The 21,732-nt window shown below is 39.1% G+C and overlaps 1 protein-coding gene across 1 annotated transcript in view; it reads left to right on the top strand.

Moving 5' to 3' along the window:
* Positions 1-21,732, top strand: part of NFAT5 (nuclear factor of activated T cells 5) — a 65,140-nt gene that overhangs the window by 18,983 nt on the left and 24,425 nt on the right. Inside the window, exons 2-3 of the mRNA XM_080638543.1 lie at positions 4,888-5,013; positions 18,269-18,827. Coding sequence (XP_080494669.1) covers positions 4,888-5,013; positions 18,269-18,827 — 685 coding nt within the window. The remainder of the gene's footprint in view (positions 1-4,887; positions 5,014-18,268; positions 18,828-21,732) is intronic.

Raw genomic sequence — 21,732 nt, forward strand, 5'->3', positions numbered from 1 at the left:
GAGGTATTCTGAGGGAAGGTATGAGATTTGGGAGTTTATTATAAATAGGGTGTGTACTAACTTATTACGTGAATGCAGGTGAAGGTTTGTATGTGGAAATGAGTTGGTGTGACTCAGCTGATCATTAGTAGCTTGTTAGATTGTGTGTTGATCTTGTTTAAATTTATATATCCTGAAAAAAATATATATATGTATTTTATATATCCTGAAACATATGTTCTTTTCTTCCTGTATGGTGAAAAAAAAGTGTTTAGAGGAGATGCTGGATATAAATTGAGCTACTACTAGGAAAACCAGAATCTTGAGGTCAACTAATGTATTTGTCAAGAGGATTTGAAATGAGCAGCACGTTACAAGACACTTCTTGCTGTCAGTGACTGAAATTTCAGTTGTTGCTTCAACACAGTGCTAAAAAAACTCCTGCTAAAACTAGGATTTTGTCTACATACGTTTTTTTCTTGTTAATTAAGTAGAAATATGTAATGATGCTGAATTTTTCCTTTTGCCTTTAAATGTAATGCTGCATTTACATACGTCTTTTTTTTTTTTTTTTTTTGTGGGTGTTTTCCACGTGACTAACCATAAAATTGTAGCAGGTAATTTCATATACTTAATGTTCATGTGTGCACACTCATGTAAAACATGGTGATGGAGGTGAGCTGATCAATAGGAGCTTTAGCTATTTAAATACAGTATCCAGTGTGGAGGGAAACTGTATCCTCTGGGGAAGAATTAGTTTCCTTGCAACAACTCTAGTCTTTCTGGAATTTGTCAGTTTTTGCTTTAATGCTATTTATAGTGCAGCATATATAAACATTGGCCTGTGTTTAGGTGCAAACACAAAAGTTTCATTTGAAGTCTGATGTGTGCAAAGCAGTTTTATTGCAGCAAGCTTTCTTAAAGATACCCAAACAATTTCAGATTCTTCAGAAAAGTGTTGAAGCGATAGTTTGTAATAATCCAGTGCACTAAAGATGTGTTTTAGACGATGAAGCTACATCTGTTCTCATGAAAGGTCAGGAGTTTGTTTGTTGTTGTGTTTTTTGTTTGTTTGTTTGTTTGTTTTTTTCCCTTAAAGTTTGAATTTGACCTTAAACTTCAGCCATGTGTTCATAGAATCACATAATGGTTTGTGTTGGAAGGGACCTTAGAGCTCCTCCAGCTCCAACCCCTGCCACAGGCAGGGACCCCTTCCACTGGAGCAGCTTGCTCCAAGCCCCTGTGTCCAACCTGGCCTTGAACACTGCCAGGGATGGAGGCAGCCACAGCTTCTCTGGGCACCCTGTGCCAGCGCCTCAGCACCTTCACAGGGAAGAGCTTCTGCCTAAGAGCTCAGCTCAGTCTCCCCTCTGGCAGGTTAAAGCCATTCCCCTTGGCCTGTCCCTACAGTGAGGTGTGTGAGTTTCTTAGATGCCTTACCAGGAAGAATTTGTTGCAGGGTGCACCTTGAGCTAAGATCACTCTTTGTCAACAAAGCTGACTGGGCTTCATTTTCCGTATGGGAGGTTGTGGCAAATACCTTGGGTGGCATTTACAGTGCAGCAGCTGCTCCAGCACTGTGCATCTGCCTCTGGCTGGTTCTTCAACATGAGCAAGCCTGGATTTTACTAACCTGTAGCACCAGTGCCACTCAGAATAAAGGCTGCTGCTAATTTACAAGGGATTGCTGTCTGGAGCTATGGTATGAACTACTGGCTGCAGGGGCAATTATAGTTCAGGGTGCAGTGATGTCAAGTAGGGAAGCACCCTCTCTTGTCGTAACTGTATTTTTCTTTGGCTCATATTTGTGCTTTTTATTACTGGGACAAAATCTGAACCTTCCGTTCTTTAGTCTCTTTAATTAAGATACTCATCTTGAAGAAAACTTGCTGTTCAGAAGAGAAGAGGACCACACACATCTTATGGTTTCCAAATGCCACATTTTGTTTGGAGTTAATTTTTGACGTATTGAAGCTAGTGGCCAAGCTTACAGGAGCCGTTCAGTGTGGAAATAAGTAAATGTTTTCTCTGAAACTGCTTGGGATTTTGTGGTTTACAGAAGCTTTCTCAGAATCCAGCATGTCAAATAATGAACATGTGCAAATCTGCAGCTCTGGCTGTGCTTCAGGGGCTGCAGAATGTGAGTGGTTTGGAAGCGTGAGTCAGACTGGCTTGTTTTCAGCAAGGTGCAGACACATGTTTTATTCTTTCGTATAACTTCCCTGGGCTTTGTGCATCAGGGCTGGCTTCGCAACTTGTAAAAGAAAAAGGACTGAGACTGAAAATCCCCAGTAGCAGTCAGAAAGTATGGTAATGGAATCATAGAATAGCTACGGTTGGAAAGGACCTTAACATCATCTAGTTTCATACCCACTGCCATGGGCAGGGATACCTCACACTGGGCCTTGTATCCCAAGGCTTCGTCCAACCCCACCTTGGAACACCACCAGGGATGGAGCATTCACAGCCTCCCTGGGCAACCCATTCCAGTGCCTCGCCACCCTTACAGTAAAGAACTTCTTCCTTATAACCAACCTGAACTTCCCCTGTCTAAGTTTGAACCATTACCTATTGTCCTATCACTGTGATCCCTGATGAAGAGACAGGGTTCCCACTCTAATGATTCCATCTATTAAACCAGATTTGAATTTACAGTGACACCTGTTGACAAATTGTACTGTACTTACAGTGCTGAAACTGCCTAACAGTGACTATTTGAAGTAGTAACTGGGCTTCTTGGCTTAAAATTTCTGGACCTTCCACTTTCTTCCCTGTTGTTAAGGTTTCAAATACAACTGCATAGAGTCTTAAATGTTATTAGATCGACTGTGCTCCTTTTTGCAAGCCAAATGGTGCACAGGTTCCCTCCTCTTCATCAGTGGATGGTCCATTCAGAACTTGGCTGGTAGATTTTCAGGTTTTTTATAACCACAGCAGAGCTGGGTAACAGTTGATCCCAGCTGATCTTTCAGTGTTCTGCTTATTCCTGCTGCACAAGGAGTAAATACCTACGGCATCTTTCCCATGAATTTAGCACTTGTGGTTCGTTGGCAGAAGTACATTCAATACAATGAATTCACCTTCCTCAGACATTCTTGTTCAAATAGCAGTATAACTTCTTTTTGATTATTTACTGACATAAATTGTGCCTTTGGAGCCTCCTTTCTTCCCGCACTGCGGACATAAGGAGATGATACTTGACTAGTAGTAGCTCAAAATGCAGTTTAGTTTGGTTTTTATTTTTTGAATCAGATTCAAGTCTGTCTGCACGTGCAACTTCAGTAAAAATTGTAATATATAAAGCTAAAATTCACCTTTAATACAGCTATAATTTAGAATATATTTAGACTGTGGAGGTTCTCATACACACAGACAGTACACAATGCTGCTTAGTAAAATGTAGTATTTTGACACTAAAAAAGAACTAATCTTTTTTGAGAAAAGTAAATTAAGAATAAAATGAGAAGCGTCATTGTGACCATACCTTTACGCAACCACTTTTAAACCGGTTCACAGCCATTCCTGGTAGCTGGTTGTGATGTGCATAACAGACAAGTAGTATCCTGTAAACAGCATTATGGTTTTTTGGGCTCTTCTTATGCTCCGCCAGTTGGTGGTGGGAGAGTTTGCACTCTTACCCAGTACAGTAACTGTTCTGGTTTGTTGCATACCCAGCATTTGGTACAGGTTGTGGTTTTAGTACAGTTATATTTTGCTGGGTGTGTATATACCTGTGCATTTGTCTAGAATATGTTTCATTTTTCATGGGGTCTGATGCAGCTGAAGATCTTTGATGAACAGCTTTGTTGGAATTCTGATTTTTACGGAATTGCTGCACAAATATATTTTTCTTTAGGATTGAGTATAATTGTTGTTTCATAGGAGGGGAAAAAACCCTTTAAAAGTACACACTGATTTTTCCATATGTGTCTCAGGCATCTAAACACATAGAAATTAATTTCATAAAGTTTTATGGTGTGTAATAGCTGATCCAGTTTATAGCTGTTCGTCTATAGCTGTTTATGGCTATATTCAGTTTATAGCCCTTCATTTATAGCTGTTCCTGCCCATAGCAAGGGGGTTGGACCTGTTTGATCTTTAAGGTCCCTTATAACCCAGACCATCCTATGAGTCGATGTTCAAGGTTATTTACATCCCTGGATTGGGGGTTTGAAACAGGGCATCTTTGGTGTATCCAGTGGAAAAGCACATATAGCTATGTGCTCATGCCCGAGTGGAGCTGTTTGGATCACTCAGTGATCCTGAGATAATTTCACAACAGAAATCACAAAAAGAATGTCTTAGAGGTTCTACTGCTGTACGGGATCTGCCAGAGCTGTATCATGGGGCTTTCTCTGTAAAATGGACTGGGATGAGCCATTTTGTTGGTGGAGACACCTTTCTGTGCAACATCTCTGTGAGTTTACAGGGAGTTTGAAGCAAAAAGAAATGTTGCAGATAAGTGGAAGTGAAGGATCTTGCCTAAAAAGAATTGGTGCTTAATACATAGGAAGAGCATAAGGTGTTCTGTGGACAATGGTACTAAATTAATCTCTTTCTTTGGAAGTTGTACAGCTTGCTCTGAGAATGGGTTTGTCTCTGATTCTCATGTACATGCTGTCAACCCCTTCGTTCTAAATGAGGGCTGTTTCTGTGCAAGTTCATGAATTATTTCTTTGTTTGAACAAGATTGTGTCCTTTTGTTTCAGTCTTGAGAATGTGCATCTTAACATTTTTGTGGTTGGTTTGTTTTCTGAAATAACTTTATTCCATGATGTTGAGATTTCCAAGTGCTTTCTGTGACCTTTTCAAAGGCTGGATTATTGTTTGTATCTTAGGCAAAAACGTTATTTCTTTTCCCGTCCAGAACATGAATAACATTTTGATTAAATCCTTTTTGTTCAACAGAATCTGTCTATGACCTTCTCCCAAAGGAGCTGCAGTTACCACCTTCCAGAGAAATATCTGTAGCATCCATGAGCCAAACAAGTGGTGGCGAGGCAGGTTCGCCGCCTCCAGCTGTAGTTGCTGCTGGTAAGTGTTCTCATTTATTCAATTACTTCAAGGTTGGTAACGTTCTGGCCAACATGAACAGTGCTGGCAAAGTTTTAATTGTGAAAAAGAGCTTGTGGAGAAGTATCAGAGTTCATTCTAGGAGAACTTAGTATAAATTACACTGGGTGATCTAAATTACCAGGTATTCTGTTTTAATTTGCTGTATTTCATGTGTGTAGATACTTATTTTCATAAGAAATAAGTTACTTGTGCTGTTGACTTATGCAGCACAGTCCTGTTAACTCCTAGAATGCTCTCTGACTTCAGAGGTAGTAAATACCTACTTGGAACTAAGGAACAATGCCGACCGACTAAACCAGTGAATTCTAGATAGGATAAAAAGTAGAATGGAGATTACATTTTGGGTGATGAAGCTTTTGCCAGACTAAAGGAGGAAAAAAGGTTGTGTTTTCCTTTAAGAGGCCTGAGGAAGCTCCATTCACACATATTACAAAATTCTCAAATGCATGAGAACAGAATATATGTCAGGATGGCACTTGTATAAACTGTGAGGTTAAAATTAATTACTTTTTCTAATTGACGGCATATAAAAATGAGGCATGACCTTTTTATCTTCATCTTCAGTCATGTTTCAGACTTTAGTCTAAAGATGCTGTCATTGATCTTCATTGAACATAAAAAAGTGAGGATTTAAGGACAAAGTTAGGTTAACGTTCGTGCTGGTTTGCATCTGGAGTTCTTGTCAGTAACTTGTATGTTCTAGTAAATACGTGTGCAGTGGGGAAAAAATCATTATGCTCAGGACAGATGCATTTTTCTTCATTGGATAAGGAAGTTTTTGCAATTTGATCCCCATATTTCTTACGAGGTCATGTTCCACTTCCCTAATTGGCCTTAAATTGTTTCTTGAGAAAAATGTGTATATTTAAGGTGAGGATTCAGATAGCTGCAATATTCTTTTTTCTCTATAGGAGTTCATATGCATTAAATGTTTGTGTGAGAATGTTTCCCAGATTTGCATGGTATAGGAATCATGATCAGAAACTGAAGTGATTGTAGACGTGTCAGAGAAACTTTACAGCACTGCTCACCATTCATGTTTTGCTAGACCTCTTCTGAGAGAACCTGTGGATTTAACTGTGCACAGTGGAACTTCTGTTATTGAAAGAATTTGATGGGTTTATTTATTATATTGAAAGGATTTGATATTTTCCTATCACTTACTAAAAATAATCTGAGCATATATATTTCTAAAATCAAGACGCTTAATGATCAGTTTGGTTTGAAGACACAGCAGCAGCCAAATCCTGTAGAAACTTGTATTGTAAAAACAAGTGAACAAAAGAGAACAATCCCACAAACCCTGTTACACTCTAAATCCACAGATAGACATGAACTGCTAATTAATTCTGAATCTAACAGAGAAGACTTAAAAACTTGAATGGAACTAAATGTCTGTTACCTCCAGGTATTTTGTGTCTGCTAACAGCCAGTCCGATTCCTTTTAAAAAACTAAGAACACATTAGCTGTGTTTGGGTTAAACTGCAGCACAATTTTATTGAATGAAAAAATTAAATAGTGTTGAGATTTTTTTGTTAACACACAAAGGAGACCCACTCGTTCAATTAAGAACACATTTCAATATCAGAAAGTTGTGTAGTTTCACAGAGACTTCAAGGTGATACCACTGCCCAAAGAAGAGCTTTTCGTGTGTGTGCTGTGTCAAGAATCTGCTCCAGGTTAGATTTGTCACTGATGGGTCCACTGTGAATCAGCACAACTGCTTTTGATGGTGCAGGATGAGGAGTGATCTGGAAAAGAGGAGCCAGAAAAGGTGGAGGTAGCTTCTCTCCATGTCTGTCAGCTTGTGCAGTTTGAATTGTTCGCTGACCTGTAGCTTTGGAGACCTTCCATAGGTGTGACAAAACAAGCTCCTGGGTGCTGTATAAGTGGGAAGTATTAAGCACAAGCAACTACAGCTGTTAAAAGTTGTGTTCAAAGAAAACTAACTAGCCAGACAAGAACCCCCAAACAGAGCCAAGACTAGTTTTGTTTTCGTTGCTTATGTCACTGTCCACAACAGTGAGGACAAAACCAGTGCACTCTCAGCAGGTTTGCCGATAACAGCTACAGGTTGGGCAGAGAAGAGATTCAGAGCAGCCCTGGAGAGAGGGACTCGAGGGTGTTGGTTGATGAGAAACTGAGCATGAGCCAGCTTCAGTGTGCGCTCGCAGCCCAGAAAGCAACCGTATCCTGGGCTGCATCAAGAGGAGCGTGACCAGCAGGTCGAAGGAGGTGGTCCTGCCCCTCTGCTCTCGTGAGACCTCACTTGGAGTATTGTGTGCAGTTCTGGTGTCCTCAACATCAAAAGGACATGGAACTGTTGGAACAAGTCCAGAGGAGGCCACGAGGATGATCAGGGGCTGGAGCACCTCCTGTATGGAGACAGGCTGAGAAAGTTGGGGCTGTTCAGCCTGGAGAAGAGAAGGCTGCGTGGAGACCTCAGAGCAGCCTTCCAGTATCTGCAGGGGGCCTACAAGGATGCTGGAGAGGGACTCTTCATCAGGGACTGTAGTGAGAGGACAAGGGGTAACGGGTTCAAACTTAAACAGGGGAAGTTCAAGTTGGATATAAGGAAGAAGTTCTTTACTGTGAGGATGTTGCGGCACTGGAATGGGTTGCCCAGGAAGGTTGTGAATGCTCCATCCCTGGCGGTGTTTGAGGCCGGATTGGACAGAGCCTTGGGTGACATGGTTTAGTGTGAGGTGTCACTGCCCATGGCAGGAGGTTGGAACTGGATGATCTTAAGGCCCTTTCCAACCCAAACCATTCTATGATTCTGTGAATCCTGGCCTTCTGTAAGAGGGTAATGGTTGACTAGGGTCACTCAGTAGTGAGTTGTACTGCGGCCATGCATAAGGAGAGGCAAGCCCCAGCGCGAAGTAGCTAGGGCTGGTTATCGGGGAGTGGGTGCCAAACCCCATAGGTGTTGGGGAAGGTTCAGCCAATGCATGCTATCAGATAGATAGTTTCAGTGTAAGATGTTAGGGGTATCTTTGTTTTTGTGTGTGCTTTGTCATAGAATCCTAGAAGGTTGGAAAAGACCTTTAAGATCATCAAGTCCAACCATTATCCCAGGACTGCCAAGACCACTACGTACGTCTGTTTTCTTTTCCCTACTCTGTGACCACATCCTTGGAAGAAAACACATGGATCTTGGACAGGTGTTTACCAAAACAGGTCCATAGACTGCTCCAAAACTATAGGAACAGAGCAGAGGGCTGAAAAGAACAGTTCCTGCTCCTCCCTTTGGTGTTGGAAGGTCAGATATATATATAGAGAGATAATATGTAAGATAGAATATATGCCAAGGTTGGACAGGTCCTTCTTTTAAGTCTGAGGCCAGACTTTCTCTTTAAAGCTGGAGACAAACTGTTAGGAATAGAGGAAGGAATATCAGCATGTACAAAAGTTGTAGGTTGGGGTGCAAGAAGTGGATCCCAGTAGATTGTTTTAGTCACAGTCCCCCCTTCCACAAGTTCCTGCTGTGTAGTGAGCAGCTTGGATTCCTCCTGTAAGTCATCTTGAACTCAACACTTCTGAACTGATGCTGATACCCACAGAATATGGATACCTTGGAGCAGGAGCCTTCTCCAGTGTTCTCAGTTGACTTTGAGAATCCCAGGAACGCTTTTGCTTTTCATTGAGGTTAGCTGTGTGTTCTGCACCCAAATCTCTGTTTTCTCAAGAAACTGAATGCAAGTATTTTGGCTCCATTCTTGCCGTAACTGTGCCATATTTCTAGATAAAAGAGTGTATTGCATTTTCCTATTTTCTTTAGTTTCAGGATTGCTACAGTCTCTGAATAGTTGCAACTGCATTTTCAAGACCCGGCACCCTGCCTTGTGTAATAATAAGTCTGACTGGGCTGGGCTCTGATATCTTAGCAGGAAAATAAGAGGAAAATCAGCCTGGGCTTTGTGCATGTCTGTATGCTTGTACAGGAAAACAGACTTTACGTGTCTATTTTAAAAGACCAAAATAGACTATTAATTTGTTGATGTCAAGTCCTAATAGCAGACTTGTAGGCACATTTCTGAGGATCTGACACTGTACAGGTGAGAGGGTAAGGAGGAAAGATGACTTTGGCAACTTAATGTTCCAGAATTGGAAATCTTTGGTTTGTGTAAGTCTCTCTTTTTCTTTTATTTTCTTTTCTTCTTTTCTGTGTCAACTCTTGCTCTAGCCCATCACTTTATTTGGTAAATGACAGTTCAGTCTGCATAGCATTGCAGGTGATCTCATTTACTCTTGTTTTTCAAAGGAAAGGGTGATTTGAAATGCTGCTAGCAACCCTGTAGGTAGAAGTCAATTGCAGATACGATTACTCTTAATAATGAGAGGATTATGTTACAGGGAGTGAACCAAAGTGGTGAGAACTTTTTGCTACTCTCACAGTTAACACAGTTTGTTCTCTTTCCCAAAACACAGAGTAAGGTAGTATCTGGCTGAAATTCAACTTACTTGTGGCTTTTCTATCAGTCACTGTGCTGTGGGGTTTTGTTCCACCTAAATCACATTATAGGTGAGAAATAGATATTGCTGCAGTTAACTTCTCTGTTTTTTGGAGGAGCAGGATGGGCTGGTTTTAGCAGCGATGACCTTGCAGGGGCAGACTTCTAGTTCTTCCATTTGGAAATTTGTTTTGTGATTTACAGAACAGTTTTAAGAGTATTATGTTGCTGATTGGATTTTAATTGTTAATAAATGTGTATCTCTTATTAATTAATCCAGACAAAAGGTATTACCCACTCTCTGAGTATCAAACAGGCAAGTGTCATTTAAAAGAACTCTAGGATTTTGAGTTCCGATGTTCACAAACTGAGCTGCTCTCTCAAGCTTCTAATTCTGTTATTGTTCTGGAAAGCAGAAGGGAAGTAAAGGATCTGGGTTTACTGCTAGAAAGTGTTCTCTGTGCTTGCTATTGGAATCACAAGTGTCTTTGTTCAGGGGACAGGAAAAGGAGGATTTTGCCTGGTGCAGTACCATAAGCACATTAAATATGAATCATCATCTACACTCTTGAAATGCATGAGGGTGTCATGCTGAGAAATGTCATTGTAAGCTTTGCTTGGAGACTTCTACACAATATTTTTAAGCTCCAGTTGCAAGGGGAGATGCTTGCTTTTTTCCTGTTGGTTCTTAAAGGTTAAACAGTTTTTTCTTGTTGATCAAGACACATTGAACAAGTACTTCAAATGCTCAAAATTCGCACTGCTGATTTAAGCCTTTTCTCAAAGGTGTCTATTTTGTTGATCAGCACCTTATTCTTGTCCTTTGGGGATGATTCAGGAATATGTTTGACAATGTAATTTAAACAAGTCTTGCATTTTCACCTTTTATCTTCAGTAACAGGAATGCTCAAACCTTCTGAAACCCCAGTGAAGAAAACTGTTGCAGAAACTTGCTTCTCTGCTTACCATCCATTCTTCCTGTAGCAGATCTCGGGATGAGCTGCTTCAGTTTGCTGTTGATGTTTTAAGCTGCTCTCCATTTGCCACAAGGGCGAATATATTTATTTTTTCATATTCTTTATGCTGCTCCCTAGGACAGTATTTCCTGCTTTGCTTCCATCCTGACAGTTCCCAATTCTTAAATTGAATTCTCCAGAGCTGTAGCAAAAGGTGAACAGATTTTATGCTATTATAATGTATTTACTGATCTCTCTTTGCATTTTTCATATCTGGATACAAATAATCTGTGATGTATTGATTTTTTTCTGGCTCTCAAACATCTATGATTATGCCCTGGGAAAACATTAGGTAAACAATGAAGCTTTACCTTTTTGTGATCATGTAATTTTGTGCTCCTTTTTAATTAAAGGGACAACTACTTGTCCCAAGCAGGCATAATTGGCTTTTTTAATTAGTCATTATTGAAGTACTTGCCGTAAGCATTTTTTGTCATTTTAATCATGAAAATAAGGTGCTTCTCAATTGGTACTGTAGAGAAATGGACAAAAATACTTGCATCCTCTGTGGGGTGGAGGCTGGGTGCGAAGGTGTATGGGTCATGTTTTCCATTGCCAAGACAAAGCTTTTTCATCATTCTCAAGCCAAAGTTTCTAATAAAGCCTCAGAATGGAGATGTGAGTGGCTTGCTTTGTGTGTGTGTGTGTGTGGTTTTTTTTTTATTCTTCTTTTTTTTTGCATTTTCTTTTTTTTTTTTTTTTCTGAATAGCTGGTAGAGCTTCTTTATTTTTATTGAAAATATTTTGTCAATTTATCATCCTTCCTGGTGTCATTAGTCAGTTTTTCCTGTTTGATACAGAAATAATTACCAGAGATTTCAAAGGGGATGTCAGTGCTGCTACTAATTCTATTATCCTGGAGTTATAAGTACATACTGTAAACAAATTATCAGAAAAAAACACTATTCTTTGTAGTTGGTCTGTAAAAACTTCCATTTCTTTGTAGGCTTTTCCCTTCCTCTTCCCACCGCCCTCCCAGTTGGAAATGCCTTCCTGTAATTTCCTACTAGGATGTCTTCCAGGGATTTGTATCTGCAGCTTGCTTGCTTCAGTCATGTGTCGAATGCTTTTTTCTTACAGAATTAATTTAAACCAGATCCTAAAGTTCTTTAAAAAGGCATCTTCCTGGTGCAGTATGTTGGTACAGTGCCTGGCTGCTCTGTCTCGCTAGTGCTAACATAGATGTGAACAATTTTAATGATTTTATGTGCTTTGAGTACATATGTTCTCTTCTGCATGGAACAGAGCTTCCTTATAATTACCTCTAAAAAGTTATGTAGATGTACTCTAGATCATCTCTTTTTTTCCTGTATTAAGCTTATTTCAGGTCTTCCTGAATCTCATACAGTCAATAAACCCAGCTTTCCAGAACTGCTCAGTCACAAGTTGTTTTATCCTTCTGAGAGACTTTTTGTTAATAGCTAATTCTTGGAGTAAGTGGCTCCTATTCTTACATTGAAAGGCTTGAGAATTACTTTGCAGTAAGAGAATTCCCTGCTCCTTAATGAACAATGAAAACCCAAGGGAGTGAAGGGCAAAAAGGGCACAGCCTTATTGTCCTGTTGTGGGGGCACCTCCTTGCATCAAAGACTTTGTGAAGGCCAAGAGGAGTCCTTAATTTTTTAGGAAAAACCCAAGAACAAAAGAGTCTGTTTCTTCAGTTGGAGTGTTTTTTGTCAGGTCCATCAATCTTGACACAATCATACAGTCCCTCTTTTAGGGTGGCAGGAGCTGAGGAGATGACAGGTAGAGCTTCAAGAGAGCAGCTGAGGGTCCTAGAGTTCTGACTTGCTTGAATGCAGCTGGTTATTGCTCTGAGTGGGGAAGGATCTAAGATACATGGAATTGGTGTGTGTGAGCCACTAACAAAAGCTCTACTTAAATACCTAGAGTGTTAATTTAATAATGGATGTAATTTATAACAAAACCAGATCGACTGATGTATTTACCCAAAGTATAATACACTGCTTGGTTCAGCATGTGAATGTAAGGGGAATTTACACTGTTGGGCTTAATGTACATTAAATTAACCTACCTATCTTGAATCTAAGTGTTTTTAATAACTGGTGAATTGGATTGCTTTATTTTATTTGCTGGGATGCTAGTTTTTTTCTCTATTAATACACTTAACTTGCATTCTAGCTTCGCCATTCAGAGACAGGCATCGAGTGGTGGGTTGTGTGACAGTGTCTGTCAATAGTGAAGACAAATAGTGCCAGAGACATTTAACCCATCCAATCTCACCCAGGGTATAGGTCGGTCTTGTTTTCAGACTTCTTCATAAGTCTCTTTTCTTTCTTTCTTTTTTTTTTTTTTTCTTTTTTAAATCTTTTTTATTTATTTATTTCTAAATAGTGAATTGATACTGATTTGAAACTTAACATTTTGGAAAAGTTTTTGACATTACATCAGTAATATGAGAAGAAGAAAAGTAGAAACCCAAGTTTGGCATGTGAGGTGTTGAAAGCAGGTTTGCAGCCACTTTGTAAGTTCTGATGTTTACCTTTCAAACCTTTGGCAACACAAGGGCCGATGGTGGAAATTTTGCACATAGTACCCTCTGGTTTTGTTCTGAGATTGTCCTTCTGTGTTCAGATAAACTGATTAACATAGGAAAGTCGTATTCAAGATCATGACATGTTAGATAAATTAACAAATGTAATAAATGTGTATACTTAATATATTAAGCCTGTACATCACCTAAACCTCACTCTGTGACTTTTCTTTTTTGACACTTGTTTTCTCAACACAGTATAGGGATAACGTGAGATTCAGGTTAGGCTCTGAGGAAGAGCTCTTTAATGGCTTTTTGGTAGTCCTGGCTGTTCATGCACAGGTGGCTGAAAAGCTCATAAACCCCAAAATATCTCCACTTATTTATGTTCACAATCTTAAGCTTTCCAGGCTGGGAAATGACTTGCTTTGCACTCCAGCTGCAATTAAGAAACAAAGTCATCAGGACGCTATTTGTTTCGTTTGGAGGACTTGGTAATCCTTGTTGTATTAAAGGATCTCTTTGGAAAGAGCAAACAAGGATTTCAGGATTGGCTCCATGTAAGTGTTATCTAAATAGAAGATTCCCTCAATGCCAGGTAGTGATTTTTTTCTGCTTTCTCCTGCTTTTCAGACCTTTTTTTAGAGGCTGAATGCCTTGTTTTGACCTCACAAGTTAATAGGATGTAGAAATATGTGTCATTGCCTTAATTGCTAACTCAGGGGATAATAAGTTTTCTTTGTACAATGCTTTATGTTACTGAAATAAAAAACACTGCACTGATTTGCTCAATGGGATGCTCTTTTCTCTGTGTTCCCTTAGTCTTTGATATTATATTAGCCTGTGATTTTTAGCAGCATGTATTTGTGCCACATGCATGTTGCAGCCCTTCTTCCACTGCCTGCTTTTTGGCTGCTTTTTATTTTCAGAAGGAACCTCAATTACTCAGTCTCTTGGTTGTGAATGTAATTCTGTTCACTGCCTGAAAATGAGGGAAATGGTTGGGAGCAATAGGCACCTCTTTTGATTTCCTGAGAGGCAAATGTATGACTGGTAACATGAACAACTGGAATTTCTTTGAACTTTAGTCTTCCTCGGAGTTGTGCGGAGTAATTGGTTATCTTTATTTACATTCTGAACTCCAGCACTAAGCACTTAGTTTGTTAGTTCTTGGTTATTTCCTCTCTTTGATTTACATATTACAGAATTGCTTATTATTGATGTGTAAATTGTGAAGTCCAAAACAGAACCAGGACATGCTTACGCTGAGCTGTTTGTTACCAATCTGCCTCTCCTAGAGAGAAAAGGCTTGTAGGACAGGCAACAAATTCTGAATTACTTATTTTAACTACCTTACAAGTTACAGTGATGGCAATGAATAGATTCAGGTTTAGTTTCAACAGTGATCAGACTTGCTCTAACTTGGAAGTAGTCTTCTCTCTAGACCTTCAAATTAAAAAAAAAATAAAAAAAAAAAAAAGGAAAAAACCCAACTCCCACCTTGTGATGCTGGTGCATGTTTCATTTCTAATAGTGTGGCTGCACTCTTGCCATAACATGCACTTGGCTTCTATTCAGTGCTAAAAAGCCATTTTTAATTTGAGGTTGTGTTGAAATACATCCAGTCTTATATTTCAAAATGTACGTACTCAACCTATATATTTGTCATTGCAAGCACTGTTAAACTGCAATTGAAAGAGCCACCTGTAACAATTCCAGTTATTATGTGTCTAAAGAAAGTAACTTCAAATAAAAGAAATGCTGAAACTGGGGGAGGCGTGTGTGTTTCCATTCCAACTTGGCAGACCAGTGACCAGGTACACCCTGCGTTGAACGGCTGCTGTCTGTATTTGGGTGGTGTCTGCACTTCATTCTCAAAACCAGGAAATGCAAAATGCTCTCCCCTTTTAAAGCAATACCAGTCAAGTTTGAAATCCTCAAGACTTCATAATATTTTTATTTTTTTTTACCCTTTCCTTATACCGCATATTCAACCAAGAGATCTCTTTTGAGTGTCAGATACATGTGTGCAGTATGTTGTCACTGGCTTTAGAATAAACTGATAAAACCAAATGGGAGCCATGAAATATCCAGTGGTTTATTCTTTACAGTGACTTCATTAGTTCTTTTTGACCCCATTTACTTACTAGATGTTAAAAAAAAAGTTTGAAAGAGGATGTGTTGGCTAAAGGCCTGCAGACTCCATGAGAAAACATATTTTACTATGTTTCTCAGTATTTGCAATTTAAAATGTTGCTAAGGCAGTTAATAATTTCTCTCCCAAAATAGATTTTAGAACAAACAAATACATAGGTTTAATATAGCTATTGTATTTCATTGGCTATATTCCTTTCTTATATATTTTTAATTACTATAATAGAGAAGACACTGGGCTGTACATGCTTTAAAACACTTGCATGTTTATGGATGGTAATGACCTTAGTCTGAGAATATATAAGGCTAAAGAAAGGTTTTCTTGCCATTACTGTTTAGCTTGATGTTGTTTTGATGCTCTAATCTTACTGTTACACAGCAGTGTCTTTGGTAAATGGAAGAGAGTATAACCAATTTATAATGGACAGTATTTCTTTCCTTTTGAAAGATACAAAGGAAAAACATACACTCAGACTCATACATACATGCTTTTTAACTTCTAGTCAAAAAAAATTGAGGAGAAGAAATGGAGGAAACAGTGATTTATTTATTTTTTTCCTCAAAAAGTGAGGGAAAACTGCAGTTGTTGCATTTCTGGGCAGGATATGCATTGAACCATTTGATCAGCAGGGTATGGTCAGTGTTTCATATGCTTGTTCCAGTGCAGACCATGTCCCTTTTAAGTTTTTCTTTCAGGTCTTTTACAAGACCTTTCTAAAACATTTGCAATATTTGCTGCGAAAAGAGAAGTTTTTGATAATCTTGGAGGAAGAGTCTTCCAGTTCAAGAGTCCTGCTGCCTGGGCCGATGCACATAATTACTGATTTGTTCAAGTCTCTGTCATGCACAGACAAACACGAGAGGTGCATACACTCGGTTGTACTGTGTATGATACTCAGTTTCATCCATTAAAAGAAGAATTAGTTTGAAGGAAAGTATTGCTGTTCAGTAATCCAGTTCTGCAGCATTACTGCTGTGTGCCATGTGTTACCATTTGCCAACACTTGCATGCAGCATATATGCTGTACGTATGCTGCTTATTTCCGCAGTGTGGTTTCTTTCTGTTTGAGTGTATAAATGATGAATGGAAACTAATTCTATTTAACAAACCAAAGTAAACATCCCAAATAGCAAAGGTCTTTCTCAACTCAAAGTGGCTGCAAATCAGCTCCTAAATATTATCACTGAAATTAATACCTAGATTTAATAGTTCTTGCGAATTCTGTGTTTTTGAAAAACAGCATTGCATTAATGCATGATATAGAAAGGATAAATTCACCTTTAAATTGGAATGCAGTTCAAAGTGACTGAATTCTCCCAATTTCAGCCACTATATTTGCTAAAGAACAAACTGGAAAATGGAACTGGTATCATTCATCTGCTTCTGCTTCACTAGGAGGTTTGGGGAAGGGACTTCCTATGAAGATAAGAGCAGAATAGTTTATGGATAACGTGTAATGACCACTGAATTTGACAGTCTGAAGTAGCATAGGTTTACTTTTAAATTCACTTAGCATGGCAAAGTTGTGAGAAATGGTACTGTTTTAAAAAATCTTTATCATCACTCATTGATCCTCCTGGTAATCACAAGTAGGCTGATTTATAGAAAGCTTTGCTGCATTTTGCTGTTAACTAAATACATACATCATGGCTGAACATACTTTATTCTGTTACTTTTAAATTGCTTAAACTGGATGCGATAGTTTAACTATCTCTGAATCTTTTAGTCTTGAGAGATTAATGTAATATTTTGGATTTAAAGAAAAAATCCTCAACAAGAAGGAAGCCATCATGTTCCTCTTAATAATAGGTATTACCTCCATGACACCAGTAATTTCGTGAGCAAACATACTGGATAAGTATGTAGATATATTATATACAATTTTTTTGCAAAATTAGATTATTTCTGTGGTTCTGGTTTATTGTGCAAGATGTGGTCAGCACGGCAGAAATATAAAAAATAGCAACTCCCTCACAGGAAGCTTAAATCAGACTATAAAATTCAGTTACCTGTTTCTTTAAATCAGCTGTATTTCACTGAGGAATAAAGACTTAATGTTTGTCCATACTGCTTCCTCTGAAGTATTTCAGCCTAGGCTTTCAGCTAATCTGTCCATTAAAATTCTTCAGTGGAAATGATTGTTGGTGTCCAGAAATGTTCAGAAGTTTGTTTTAATCATTTAGTTGTTCTCTCATGTTTCTAAACCAGATTGATCTGTGTGACCTCTGGAGGAGTCACAATCATGTTCTTTAAAATACTTTATTTCATATGAACTTTTTGGAGGTCTGTCCCAAGCTGTCTTTGTCTGCATAAGGGACTCAGCTGATAAAGTATGAGAGAAATCTTTCAGTGTCTGAAAGAGTCAAATTACAGAAATTTCACATTGTCTTGTATCACCGTGTCACCAATACAGATACTTCATCCCTGTTTTGAATGTTCGAAACAGCTGTCATAGTGACTGATACCAGTTCCATTTTGCCTACCAACTCAGTTGATTTTATATTTTATTTCTCATTTATTATGGAATAATCAGCAGCTCTTTTTCTCATTTATTTTCTCATATTTTTATTCCAGGATTTGCCTCTGAAGCAGGGAGTGTCTGCATTAAAAATGACCTGTAGTTCTCTGCTTCATAGGTTAGAAACTTATTTTAATACTTTGTGGCTAAGCACAGTCCCGTCTCTTTCAAAAATAAAAAATTCCAACAATAAATGGTTTAATTGGCATTGAATGTGGATTATAAGCATTTTGCATTGGGGCTTCCATTATTTTAGATGAAATGGCTTCTACACAAATAATTACTCCAGCCGAGGCAATGAAAGCTGTGTTTGCTTGCAGCCATTTTTATGAATTAACATTAAACTTTAAAAACATTGATTCCAGTGGATCATACTAAGTCTTTTGGACATTTCCAAAGTAATGTATTGGTTAGGCTGTACTGCTTTAAGCGCTTACATTCTAAAATTTACCAAATTCCAAATATTTGTTGGGGGAAAGAAATCGGTTCATAAATCGCTTTGTGTCAATGGGACTGCTATAGCCAGCACACACAGAACCATGTATCTTGTATTTACTTTGAATTATACACCGCAGATGCTTCTTCAGCTCCTTCCTCTTCCTCCATGGGCGGTGCTTGCAGCTCCTTTACCACCTCTTCCAGTCCTACCATTTACTCTACCTCAGTCACCGACAGCAAGGCTATGCAAGTGGAGAGCTGCTCCTCAGCCGTGGGGGTAAGTACCAGAGGGGTAAGTGAAAAGCAGTTAACCAGTAACGCAGTCCAGCAGCAGCAGTCAACGCCGAAGAGACACACAGTCCTGTACATCTCGCCACCACCTGAGGACTTGCTGGACAACAGTTGGATGTCCTGCCAGGATGAGGGGTGTGGATTGGAGTCAGAACAGAGCTGCAGTATGTGGATGGAGGATTCACCCTCCAACTTCAGTAACATGAGTACCAGTTCCTACAATGATAACACTGAGGTGCCACGTAAATCACGCAAACGAAATCCAAAGCAGAGGCCAGGGATCAAACGTCGAGATTGTGAAGAGTCCAACATGGATATATTTGATGCCGACAGCGCCAAAGCGCCTCACTATGTCCTTTCTCAGCTCAGCACGGACAGCAAAGGCAACTCAAAAGCAGGAAATGGGTTGGTATCTGTTTTTTTTTTTGTTTGTTTTTTTTTTTTTTTTTTTTTTTTTTTTGTCTGCTTTTTTGAATAAAGTTTTATCACCATATGTAAAACCAAACTAATAAAACTCTCCCCATGCCCAATCAAGTGTTCTACTTAGGTTCTCACATAAATCCTTTCTCTTCTCTGCTGTTCCCTTTTGCGTCCTAGCCTTGTGATAAGGTCTGATTAGACTGGGTAGTCTTTGTTTAGAAGATAAAGCTGAACTTCCCTACAACAATTGACGCAGCACCGATGAGCTCATCTGTATTGTTATTTAAGTGAAATTCTTCAAAGATTACACAATTCCATTTATAGAATGGCACTGAAAATGTATTTGAAAAGAAAAGCAGAAGTGGACTGGACGCACCTTAAATCTTAGTGGGTTTTGCAGGATTTTATGTGAGGATTTCAGTCTGTACACTTTACCTGCTTCTGTTTGTCTCTCTATTTACCAAATAGAGAGAGTGATGAGAGAAGAAGCAAATGGCTTTTTAGGATTTCTCATCATTGGACTTAACACATGCTTTACTTTTTTATAAAATGTTAAGATGATATAGTGAACCAAATTTTGTTTCTTCTTGTGAATTCACTTCTGTATTTTGATTTTTTGAGAAATAAATCTCTAATCCTGTTTCTCTCTGTGCTTCTGGGTTCTGTGCATGCGTGTGTCTGTATGTAGGCACGCCTGGGTGGTGGTCTCTCATCTCTCCCAGTTCCACACTCTTCACTAAATGCATTTCAGTAGTTGCTTAAAGAGGAAAAACTCCCATCAGTTTACAGTAGCGTGTTGACACATTTTTATTTTTTAACTTGTGGCTTCTTTAGTACTTTTAAGATGGTTGAGTAGATAGATTTGGCTTTTTTATTTTGGGGGGGAGTGTATTTTGTTTGTTTTATGTATGTGTTTGCAGTACATTCTAATGTTCATCACAGTAATAGTGAATATGAAAATCTGACAGATGGGAAAGATTATGAACTTCTCATATTCCAAAGGGAAAGAGCCTGGAGTCTGTATTCCCAGGATCATTACAGTTCCATACTTAAAATTTCACTGTGAGAAAGTGATTCTGAGAAACTCTCCAGAGTACTGCTGCTCCCTGCCTGCTGGGTACCACATAAGGGCCCATGGAGCTGCCTCGTACCAGGAATGTTGGCTGTGCCATTGACCTGTGTGTCTCCTGGTGTCTCCATATAACAGACACTAAGCTTGGCTGCAGTTGTCCAGCATCTCTTGTTTTCACCACCTGAAATCAATGATAGTAAAGTAAAACCTTAGTACATGGTAGACTTGAAGAAGCAAATTAGTGTATGTAAAGCTTGGCAGGAGGAAGCTGTCTCCACTGAGCAGAGGGGGTCGGGTGCTCCCCTACAAAAGAAAGACACTTACTGAAAGGCAAGAACTGTGTGACTGTAAATATGATCTCTGGGCAGGGAGGAGAGGTTTAGTAAACTCTGGAACAATATGAAGGCTCCACACCTGGTATTGTTTAAGGCCAGGCTGGATGGGGCTTGGAGCAACCTGGTCTAGTAGAAGGTGTCCCTGCCTGTGGCAGTGGGGTTGGAACTGGATGAGCTTCACAGTGCCTTCCAACCCAAACCATTCTGTGACTCTGTGATCTCAATCTAAAGTGTTACAAGACTGTAGCATTCCCTAAAATATTAGTGGCTACCTGGTGAACCTTCATCAGTGCTGTCAGCAATGCTCTGAATGCAGGGGAAATCATTGTTTTTTCCCCAACATCTCAAATACAGGCTAGTTGGAAGCAGCAAAACTCTTATGTAACAAAATTGTCCTTTGGAATAGAAGCTCCAGGGCAAAAAATGTCTGAGATACTAGAAAATGTAATTTTGCAGCTGGAATATGGAGATTTAGTGTTAAAAATCTAGGTCACAGTGGTGACTGGTTTGTTTGCTTGTTTTTTTCAAAACTTTCCAGCCCTGTGGAGTTCAGCCAAGGGAGTTCATTTACTTTTGGCTTTAAGAAAAGAGCAAGGAAAGCAGCCTTGCTAATTTGTGAAGTGGAAGTTTGCCTTAAGAGACTTCTAATAGGTCTTCAGAAGCTAGGAAATAAAAAAAGTATATTCCTGTGGAAACTGTTGGAATTTTTGAAAGCCTTTTTTAGAAGTGAATGAATTAATAGTGATTTAGGGCAAGGAGGCTCAGATTTCCGACATGCTTGGCCTCGCTTTCACTTGCAGGTCTTCACTGGGAACAGCCCTGATGCCAGTGTGGGACCAGGAAATCTGTTCTAGTAGAATCATAGGGTTTCCTACTTACACTTCTTGTTTAGAAAAGAAGTGCTAGCTTTGAGTAGACCTTGTCTGGTCATGGTTAAACTAATAAACCTGTGGTATGAAATGTTTTACTATCTGTATGTGCACAAATATTAGCATTATGAATAAACTAAATTAAAAGGATGTGTAAATGATATCCTTGGAATTTGAGAAGAAAGACCACTGAGAAGTTCTGGTGAAGGCTTTACAATTGCTTTCAAGTTCAGCTAATCTGATTGACAGTAATGATTACTTTAGGTTTCTAGAGGGAAGACTTTCAAGATAAAGCTTAGGCAGAATAAATATGACAATGTGTAAAATAATAGTATGTGGACAGTTCAGGTGACTTGGGTTTTAAGACTAAAGCACTCTCAGGAAAAGAGAGTTGTGTTGAAGAGGCCAGCGTGTTAACATCACACTGCTAAAACTTTGCATTTTGAGTGTTGAAAGTCAACTTAGTTTTGATGGCTGCCCCCTTCAAAAGTCAGCAATACCTCAGCCTCTGTTAATTTAGGGAGTGGGAACCTCCATGTGTGGTATCTTTCTGTGGAGCATTCTCCTGTGCCAAGGTGCGGGAAGCTTGTGGCCCAGGCACAGTGTTGGGAAGG

This window comes from Psittacula echo (assembly GCF_963264785.1).
Source record: "Psittacula echo genome assembly, chromosome: Z".
NCBI lineage: Eukaryota > Metazoa > Chordata > Aves > Psittaciformes > Psittacidae > Psittacula > Psittacula echo.